Source organism: Aspergillus chevalieri, chromosome 3 (assembly GCF_016861735.1).
Source record: "Aspergillus chevalieri M1 DNA, chromosome 3, nearly complete sequence".
Lineage (NCBI taxonomy): Eukaryota > Fungi > Ascomycota > Eurotiomycetes > Eurotiales > Aspergillaceae > Aspergillus > Aspergillus chevalieri.
In genome coordinates this window covers 2,387,629-2,398,767 of record NC_057364.1, presented here as the reverse complement: position 1 = coordinate 2,398,767, position 11,139 = coordinate 2,387,629, and the positions used below count along the sequence as shown (strand labels likewise).

At 47.0% G+C, this 11,139-nt stretch overlaps 2 protein-coding genes across 2 annotated transcripts; both read left to right on the top strand.

Annotated features, from left to right (window-relative positions):
* Positions 1-1,262: 1,262 nt before the first annotated feature.
* ACHE_30837A (uncharacterized protein) lies at positions 1,263-3,245 on the top strand (the record flags this gene model as incomplete). The annotated part of the gene is made up of 1 exon (XM_043277499.1): positions 1,263-3,245. One exon carries the CDS (start codon positions 1,263-1,265, stop codon positions 3,243-3,245), a length of 1,983 nt encoding a protein of 660 aa, XP_043135372.1.
* A 3,298-nt stretch (positions 3,246-6,543) lies between these two features.
* Positions 6,544-8,373, top strand: ACHE_30836A (uncharacterized protein; the record flags this gene model as incomplete). The annotated part of the gene is made up of 1 exon (XM_043277498.1): positions 6,544-8,373. One exon carries the CDS (start codon positions 6,544-6,546, stop codon positions 8,371-8,373), a length of 1,830 nt encoding a protein of 609 aa, XP_043135371.1.
* Between the last annotated feature and the right edge of the window lie 2,766 nt (positions 8,374-11,139).

Sequence of the window (11,139 nt, the reverse complement as noted above, 5' to 3'; positions counted from 1 at the left end):
CCAAGCGATATACGGAACAACGAAAAGCCGATGAAGAAACGAACACCGACGTTGCCGCATACTTCATCGATGATATTGTTATTTCACTCCAGGAGAACCCCAAGAGGCTCTCTAAGGGATTAAAGGAATTATTCAATGAATTGAACACCTACTGCCCACATCAGAACCTGAAATGTTGGGAACGAGCGAACGAAACTTGGGATGAACACCTACGGAAATGCGACCAACACCCATACACGTGCCATTACTGTGGACAGAACAATGGAGAATTATGGGGATACTTACGAGACATCACGACCAAACGACTACGAGGCCCCATCCACAGCTCATGCAAGTATGATTGGTGTGATTGCGTGCACTATCGAGAGCACCCAAAGCACAACCAATTACCTTGGATTGTGTGTTATAGCCACGCATGTGGAGAACACTATGATCGAAAGAAAATGGCGCATTATTTCCCAGAACGACCTAAGAAATATAATGACAGTTGTCCTTGTTGGGATTGGAACTGTGCATGCAGAGGATATCTACTGCATCCAGAGCATTCAAGTATGCACTGGACTGCATGTTATGAAGATGACTGTATAGTCCACTTCGAACCCAAGGATTACTACCCAAGTCCACGACGTCTACGGCAACCAAGATGGCAAGCAAGCCTATCAGCGACACAGCGAGGATACCACTTGAAGTTTATGACACCAGTCCTCAATCAACTAGCCAGAGTGATGGTTGACTCAGGAGCTACTGGAAATTACATGGATCCTAGATTCCAGCGACAATTGGGGATCTTAGGGATTGAGAAGGCGCAGCCAGAGCCTATCTCAGGACTGAATGGTGAAAATTTGGGAAGTCACCTGACGGTCGAATCGGGATTTGTCCCTATGGCTGTAGCGGAACATGAAGAAAGGATCAATTTCGACGTGACACCGCTGGGACAATACGATATAGTGTTGGGGATTCCATGGCTCAGGAATCACAACCCGGAAATCAACTGGAAAACTGGACAAATGAACTTTGTGAATTGCGATTGCCCAAGAACAACGAAAGGACCGAGTCAACGGGAGGCCGGGACCTCACCACGATCTACAGGCAGGAGACCCGGTAGATACGTGAAGCAACCAAGAGGTGGGTTGAATAACAGAGAAATGAATGACACAGCGACAAACATTGTTTTAGCAGCCACCAGGGCCTCAGAACGACATTGGCTGATGAACTTACCCGGATGGGCACCGGACACGACCCAGAAGTATTGCGAATACTTGATGGACGAGGATACATCCAAGAGATCAGCATCGATTGAGGAGTATCGCTCAGAAAGAGTTGATAGCAACCAAGAAGCATCAGACTCAGAGCTAGGCTCATGGGAATGGATTGACCATAAGAAGCTAGCAGCAACGACTCAGGAACCACAGATTCCACAGGAGTATATCGAGTTTCAGCACTTGTTCAAGCAGCCCGAACAACCTGAACTACCAGACCACGGACCACACGACCATCGCATACCCCTTATGGAAGGGAAGACACCGACATGCAAGAAGATTTACCCGATGTCAGAACGAGAATCGAAAATACTACGGGAATATATTGAAGAACAATTGGCAAAAGGATTCATCAGACCATCGACATCACCAGCAGGGCACGGAGTCCTATTTGTACCGAAAAAAGATGGAAGTCTACGGCTATGTGCAGATTACCGACCACTCAACGCCATCACCATCAAAGATCGACACCCATTACCACGAGTTGATGAAATGCAAGACCGAATTAGAGGAGCAAAATGGTTTACCAAATTTGACCTTGTGGACGCCTACAATCGACTACGAATTGCCAGAGGAGAAGAATGGAAAACGACCATCAGAACGAAATATGGACATTATGAATATCTGGTCATGCCATTTGGGCTTACCAACGCACCAGCATCATTCCAACGATTCATCTATGATGTACTTGGAGTATATCTTGACATCTTCGTGATAGTCTACCTTGATGACATCTTGGTCTTCTCCAGCACCTTTGAAGAACATGTGCAGCACGTCAAGAAAGTACTGCAAAAACTTGAGGAAGCAAAGCTACGATTGAAGTTGAAGAAGTGTGAATTCCATGTTCAGGAAACCGAGTTCTTAGGACACTGGATCACTACAGAAGGAATCCAGATGGATAAGAACAAAGTTCAAGCAATCTTGGATTGGCCAGAGCTGAAGAACACCAAGGAAGTTCAGCAGTTCACAGGACTTGTGAACTACTACCGACGATTCTTGAAGGACTACTCACAATTCATGACACCACTGTTCAAATTGTTGAAAAAGGGACAAGAGTTTCAATGGGGACCAGAACAACGACAAGCGTTTCAACAAGCCAAAGAAAAAATTGTATCTGCACCAGCACTTGTGCAGTTCGACCCAGAAAAGGAAACCACAATTGAAACCGACGCATCAGACTACGCCATTGGTATGAGGATGACTCAACCAGGACCAGATGGAAAACCACGAGCCGTTGCATTCCACTCACGAAAACTAGTTCAAGCGGAATTGAACTATGACATCCATGATAAGGAATTGCTAGCCATAGTGGTAGCATTCAAGACTTGGAGAGTTTATTTGGAAGGAGCACAACACACTGTACTTGTGAAAACAGATCACAAGAACCTGACCTTCTTCACAACAACCAAAGAGTTGACCCGAAGACAGGCCAGATGGGCTGAAGTACTATCGCAATACGACTTCAAGATCATCCACTGCAAAGGAAATGAGAATGGACAAGCAGACGCACTCAGTCGACGACCGGACTATGAGATCAAAGACCGAACGATCAACCCAGCAATATTGAAAACGAACGAAGACGGAACCATCAGCTATAACCACCAGGTGTTAGCAGCAACCATGCATACCTCGAACAAACCTTTGGAAAAGAAAATTGTCGAAGAAACACAAAAAGATAAAATGATCCAGGATATGATTGAAAACTCAGCAGAAAACGACAAATTGACCACAGATAACAATGGATTAGTGTACTTGCACAATCTCATCTATGTGCCAAAGAGCATGAGAAATGAGATCATCAGCATGCACCATGACACTCCACTCCACGGACATTTGGGAACAGAGAAAACAGCTGAACAAATCATGAGAAACTACTACTTCCCAAACACGCGAAAAGTTGTTCAAGAATATGTGAAGAACTGTGAAACTTGCATTCGAGATAAGGCAGCAAGACATCAACCCTATTGTCACAGGCTGCGCCTGTAGAATAAATGATATGTTATCCGGAGGAATGATGGGAGTGGTTATCTGACTACGTACCCCGCAAAAGGTACTTTTGTATATAAAAGACTGTCCGATCGGACATCTGTTCTTCTCTTCTTCAACGGAATCTCTTGTATGATAGCTAGTCATTAGCACTGTGGGCTTAGCCCTTAACATTAGATTCCGTTCATTCCTTTTCTATCAAAAGGCTTAATGGTGCGAAAGTGGATTGACTGAAGATGGTATAATCACGTACAACGACGATATTCACGCACGACGACGATAACCACGACGATAACTGCAACAACAGGAGCTACCGCCTTACTATACACGATAGTAGTTGGCCAAATCTCATGCCCACATACGAGGTCCCTACCACCAGTGACCACGAAGAATCCGCATCGAGCGCTGAACCAGAAATTGTACACTCACCGGGGACCCCAAGCACTATGAGCCAAGGGAATGATAGCGATAACACGCACCAGCGTCCCCGACAGATCCTGCCTGATCCTGAGGTGTTTAGGGGAGATATTGCTTCCTATCAGAACTTCAAACATCTCCTGAAAGCGAAACTTCACGTTGACAGGAAAGCTCTGGGTGGTCCCTATGAATGCCTCTGGTATGCTTATGGACGATTGTCTGGCAATGCGGCTAGCCATATTCTCCCATGGATGATTGCCAACGCCGATTCTCCCACTGCGGTAAACGACGATACAGTGACCAGACTCTTCGAACATCTTGATTTCAACTACATGGACAAGGAACTCCAGAGGAAAGCAATGTACAACCTCAGCACATTGAAACAAGGCAGCAAAACCATCAATGAACTGCTCGCAACCTTTGACCGTTATTTGATGGAAGCCGGCCAACAGAATCAGCCTGACAATATGAAGATCTTTTGGTTGGAAAATACCCTCAATGACGATATATTCAATCGGCTTGTTAACGCTCCTACCTGCAATACATTTAGCGAATACTGTGTTCAACTCCAGGGTATCTATGACAGGCACCAGAAATACCAACAGCGCTCTGCAGAACACCGACGCACCCCTAATCAACGAGCAGCCACACCTATGTTTCCTCCTCTGGCAGCCCCTTCCACGGCTACTCCCACGCAGGCTGACCCCATGGAGTGGGAGCCCACCATTTCCCGTGCACGAAACCCCCAACGCAAACGGGCACGATGGGTTAGTGGTAAAGAGATTGAGCGCCGGAAACAGGAAGGATGCTGTTTCCGATGCGGCTCTGCTGGCCATCAGATTAGCCAGTGTCCCTTTCTTCCTGCACAACGTCCTGCAGCTAGAGTTGCTGAATTCACTGCAGAAGATGTTACAGATGCTGTCCTGGAAGATACTCAAGCCACACCAGTCCCTGATGTACCTTCGGGAAAAGCCTAACTCCTGCGCAAAGTCGCCCGCAGGAGTCACAGCTAGATCGGTTACAAAAATATTGGCATATCTTTAACCAGAATGTTCATTTCAACGGCCCTCCACTGCTAGTCAGTTCCCTAATCAATGGAAAGAGCAATTGTAGAGCACTAGCAGATTCCGGTTGTACAACATATGGTATCATATCTGAACGCTATGCCTTCCGTCACCGACTACAGCGCATACCTATTACCCCTCGGAGCATGCGAGGATTTGATGGCCCTCGAGACGGCCTAATCACAGAAGTCGCCTGTTTTTCTATGGACGTCGGCGGAAACAGACAACAAGAAATGTATGCATATATTGTTCCCCACATTGATGGTGAAGACCTCATTCTTGGCCTGCCCTGGCTTTACCACCAAGGAGTGTCTATCATTGCAAATAGCCCCCTTGGAGTACCTGCCTTACGCCTGGTTAATGGGGATTACGTCCCTTCATTGCAACATGAGCCAAACATGGAGATCCATCAGGTCAGCGCCCAATCATTCAGGGTCTGGATGGATCGCAGCAAGAAAAGCCATAGTGTACAGATATTTACTGCCAGCATACGGGATATTGAGAAGGCCCTAGAGGTTAAGCACTACTCCAATCCTAAAGAAAAGTTACCCAAGCAGTATCATGCCTGGTTGGAAGTGTTTGAACGGAAGAAGGCAGACACCTTGCCCCCACACCGTGGGTCACAAGTGGATCATAAAATCGAGTTAGTAGGGAAGGATGAGAAGGGAAACACCCCTGAGCCCCCCTGGGGTCCACTATACAACATGTCCCGGGGAGAACTCCTTGTACTGCGGAAAACACTTCGGGAACTCTTGGACAAACAGTTCATACGTGTTAGTGATTCCCCTGCAGCTGCACCAGTCCTATTCGTCAAGAAACCTGGGGGTGGCTTGCGATTTTGCTGTGACTATCGTGCCCTTAATGCAATCTCCAAGAAGGACCGCTATCCACTGCCTCTGATTAACGAGACTTTGGAGCGTATTGGAAAGGCTAGATGGTTTACTAAGCTGGACGTTATTGCCGCCTTTCATAAGATCCGCATTGCAAAAGGATATGAATGGTTAACTGCATTCCGCACACGTTTTGGCCTCTTTGAATGGCTAGTCACACCTTTCGGCCTCGCTAATGCACCGAGCACCTTTCAACGCTATGTGAACTGGACTCTGCAGGAATTCCTTGATGAATTTGTGTCTGCATACCTAGATGACATCCTAGTTTTCTCCTCTGGATCCCTTCAGGACCACCGTGAAAAAGTCTCCAAAGTCCTGCAGCGGCTCAAAGATGCTGGTCTTCAGCTTGATATTGACAAGTGCGAGTTTGAAGTACAAACTACCAAGTACCTAGGCTTTATCATTGAGGCCGGCAAAGGAATTCGCATGGACCCTGCCAAATTATCAGCTATCAAGGATTGGGCAGCCCCAACCAGTGTACGGGGGGTGCGTTCTTTCCTTGGGTTCGCCAATTTCTATCGACGGTTCATACGGAACTTTGCAGATATCACAGCACCACTCACAGCACTCACCAAGAAGGAAGCAAAATTCATATGGAATTCGGACGCTGACAAGGCTTTCAACCAGCTCAAAGAAATGTTTACCACTGCACCTATCTTAATGCAATTTGATCCAGACCGTGCTACAGTGGTAGAGGCTGACTCCTCTGGTTGGGCGACCGGTGGTGTATTGTCCCAATATGACGACAATGGGGTACTGCGCCCATGTGCCTTCTTCTCAAAAAAGAATTCACCCCCAGAATGCAACTATGAGATTCATGACAAGGAGTTGCTAGCAATCATCAATTGTTTGAAGGAATGGGAATCAGAGCTCATCAGCACACCCAAGTTCATCATTATCACTGATCATAAGAATCTCCGCTATTTTATGAAGCTGCGACGCCTCAATGAGCGACAAATGCGCTGGGCAGATATATTGAGCCGCTATGACTTCTACCTCCAGTACCGACCTGGGAAACTTGCCCTTACTCCTGATGCCCTATCTCGCCGAGACCAAGACATGCCCAATGACCCAGGTGATGAACGACTACAGATGCGGGAGAAGCGCCTCTTGGACCCTAATGCATTTGTGGAAACCAGTGAATGCACCATATGCTGCTTGTCAGCTGCACAGGCTGACAGGCCCATTCACATCCTACCAACCCATACTAGTGACGGAACTACAGAAAATGGAAGCACCACTTCAGATCTCGAGCAGCAATGGAGCCATGCAGAAGCTGAGGATGCTGCTATGCCCACACTTCGTGACGCCATCCGTGCAGGGCTGCCTCGTTTCCCTCCTGAATTGGGAATCCGGGTCTCAATTGGCGAATGTGAACTAGACTCTGATGATCGAATCCTTTTCCGCAAACGGCGATGGGTCCCCAATAATGAACCATTACGAACAAGGTTGATGCAAGAAGCTCATGATTCTCCACTGACTGGCCACCCGGGTAGCAATGCACTATATAGTTTACTCGCTCGACAACTCTTTTGGCCCAATATGAGCGCAGACGTGAAGCGCTTTGTCAAGAATTGTGACCAATGTGGAGCTACCAACATCTGGCGAGATCGACGACAAGGACTGCTGAAACCCTTACCTATCCCAGATCGCAAATGGCGTGAACTCTCCATGGATTTTATAGAGGGACTGCCAGAGTCAAATGGTTACACTACTATCCTGGTGATAGTAGACCGCCTCACCAAAGGGACTATCCTAATCCCTTGTGCAAGGACAGGGAGTGACTACATTGTACCAAAGTTCCTACAACATGTTGTGGCATACCATGGCCTCCCAGCTGCTATCACATCTGATCGCGGCTCACAGTTTGTGGGCGAACTCTGGGAACGCATGTGTAGCCTCCTCAAGATCAGTCGACGCCTCTCTACTGCCTACCATCCCCAAACCGATGGGCAGACAGAGCGCATGAATGCAGTTATTGAGAGCTACCTCCGTAACTTCTGCAACTTCGCACAGGACAACTGGTCAGAAATCCTACCTATGGCACAGCTTGCAATTGCCAATCAGACTGCAGCATCTACTGGATTCAGCCCCTTCTTTCTTGACCATGGGTTCCATCTAGAGACACTCCAGCTAACTGAACCTGTTACTGATGAGCCCCAGCAATCACCTAGTAGCTCCGCGGGTGCCCGAATAGCTGAAAAGCTCAAAAATGCATTGGAGGTCGCCCAAAGTGAATTAGCTGCAGCCCAGGAACGACAAGAACAATATGCCAACCGCTACCGGAACCTCGCACCACATTACAAGCCTGGTGATAAAGTTTGGCTCAACCTACAGAACATCCGAACGAGCCGTCCCAGTAAAAAGCTTGATGTACGCCAGGCCAAATATACCGTCCTAGCACAGATTAGCCCGTACGCCTACCGATTGAACACACCAGAGGGTATCCATCCTGTCTTCCATGTTGATCTGCTTCGGCCAGCAGCAAATGACCCCTTCCCCAGTCAACGCAATGATGATTACCAGCCCCCGGCTGTGCTTGTTGATGGTGAGGAAGAGTACCAAGTGGAACGTATACTGGACTACCGACAGATCCGCCGTGGACGAGGATTTCAGCGACAATACCTGGTGAAATGGACTGGTTACCTGCATCCTGAATGGACCGCTGCGCACAACATGGAGAATACTGCTGCACTAGATGAATGGGAACAACGCCACCGAATTCAGAGCTCCACGGGAGAGGGGGACGATTTATAGAAAGGGGGGTGTTGTCACAGGCTGCGCCTGTAGAATAAATGATATGTTATCCGGAGGAATGATGGGAGTGGTTATCTGACTACGTACCCCGCAAAAGGTACTTTTGTATATAAAAGACTGTCCGATCGGACATCTGTTCTTCTCTTCTTCAACGGAATCTCTTGTATGATAGCTAGTCATTAGCACTGTGGGCTTAGCCCTTAACACCTATGGAAAAATGCAATCCCCGGATGCTCCAACACATCCATGGGAATGGGTTACCATCGACTTCATCACACAGTTACCGACATCACAAGGATATGACTCGATCACAGTCATCACATATCGAATGACCAAATATATTCATTTGGTACCAGCTAAAGGAACCATGACCGCAGCAGATATGGCACAGATATTCCTGAAGCATGTCATCACCAACCATGGAATGCCTCAGAAGGTCACATCAGACAGAGACAAGCTGTTCACTTCAAAATTCTGGACGACACTCACAAACTTGATGGGTATAGAGCACCGCCTCACCACAGCCTACCACCCACAAGCAAATGGCCAAACCGAACGAACCAACCAAACAATTGAACAATACCTACGGCACTACATCAATTACGAACAAGATGATTGGGTTAGATTCCTACCCATGGCACAGTTTGCATATAACAATGCAGAGCATTCAACACTCAAAGTAACGCCATTTTACGCCAATTATGGATACCACCCAGTGCTATATGAAAAGCCACGACCACAAGAGTCCACATCAGAAGCGGCAAATGAGACAGTCCAAAAGCTGAAGAACTTACACCACCAACTGTCAAGAGACATCGATTTCATGAACCTACGAGCGGCTATATATTACGACAAGCACCACGGAGAGGGACCTACCTTGAAGAGGGGGGAGAAAGTATTCCTGCTCCGCAGAAATATCAAAACAAAACGACCAAGTCAAAAGCTCGATCACCAGAAGATTGGACCTTTCACCATTGAAGAAAAAACAGGACCAGTGAACTATCGCTTGAAACTACCAAAATCAATGAAGCGCATACATCCAGTATTTCACATCTCGCTATTGGAACCAGCACCGAAAAACGCCATACCAACGGAAAACATCGAAATCGAAAGCGACGATGATGAATATGAAGTTGAACAAATTCTGGATTACAAGCAAGTCAACGGACGCAACGTTCACAAGGGTTATCAACAGGAGTACCCTGTCTTTCGATTTCAGCAGCCTGTTTTTTGAACTCGTGATATCGTTTACGAACTGCAGCCTGAGTCATGATGAGTAGGATGAAAAAGAAAAAGGATTTGAACAACTCAGTGCTTACCTGGGAGATGCCGCAGCTTTATGACTTTCGGGGACGAAAGCCTGAAAGAGGGGGAGGTAATGTTACAGATCTCACTGCATCAGTCTCACGTGACAATGCGGGGAGTCAAGGCAGAATCATTGGATGGGAAGCAATGACGACAATGCAGAACAAACAAGGATTAGGGGAGGTAGTTAACTAACACATCACGTGATTGACTACCATATACCATTTCTTGGCATTGGTAGATGGTATACGACTACCATGATAACTACCATCAGGATGGTAGTCTAAATGGTATACAGGAGGAGGATATATAAGGACGCTCATTCATGTACTTAGCTTAGTTCTTCGCGATCAATTCAAGTCTTACAGCATTGGTTACCTTCTAGTTTCTGACTCGTCCGCACTTAACCAACAACCCAGTATACGTACTCGGTTGGCCTTGTTTCTCTACTCGTTACCTTTACCGTTCCTACTTGTTGATTATCTTACGGAGCCTGGAGGGGGCGATATACCCATCAACGACTATTGAACTACGGAGCCTGGAGGGGGCGACATACCCATCAACGCATACGACATACCGAACCGGACCCGGAGGGGCATTGAGCATACGACTACTTGGGAACACTTAAGGTAAGTGTTCAGTCTCGAAATACAACTAACTAGAACCCTAGGTACGACACGAGAGAAGCCAGGTTGTGACATAGTGGTTCCGCCCAGAGCTCTCCTAAAACCATCAGGCAACTCCGGAAAGAAATCTCTAAGGCTCGGGCATCCTTGGATAAGATTGATGGTCATCTATCTGCTTTATCACCAGGCTTAAATAGGCGTTTGGAGAGGATATTTAGTGGTGGTCTAACTCAGGCGGAATCCAGTGATCAAACAGCCATGGAGTTGGACCGATATCTCAAAGCTGCAGCACACCAATCTAAGCCAAAATCTCGTCGACAAGTTCCTGGACTTAGCCACTCTGGTGTACTATCAGTGCAGGATGCCAACAGGCGAATTGGTGCCCGAAAGAAGGCAGAAGAAAAGAAGGAAGGGCGGCGACTTGGACAGTCTATTAGGACTTCTTTGGCCACCACTCACCGCAGATATGACCGATTGGAGCTATGGATGATGGGAATTGATGAAAATGCCGACCAGGAAACTATTGATAGTATTTTAAACAAAAACCGATGAATATAACATGTGTTATTAGACATCCATATAAGGGTATATGATATTATTATTCTATCGGTGTGAATATCCTATCGGTGTGGCGCACCCACAGCGAAAGCGGCGGGTGAAAAAGTGGAGGCACAAGTATATAGCAATTCAGACCTCTTTTGCGATTCCATTGGTTGAGCCATATATCCACTACACTCTTGCTTGCAACATTAGTACCTGTTGGAGTTGCGGCTTAGTCAGGGTCGAAAGTACGTATCGAGCGTATATGGTTGAGGTCTCTGATTTGTGCAAATGA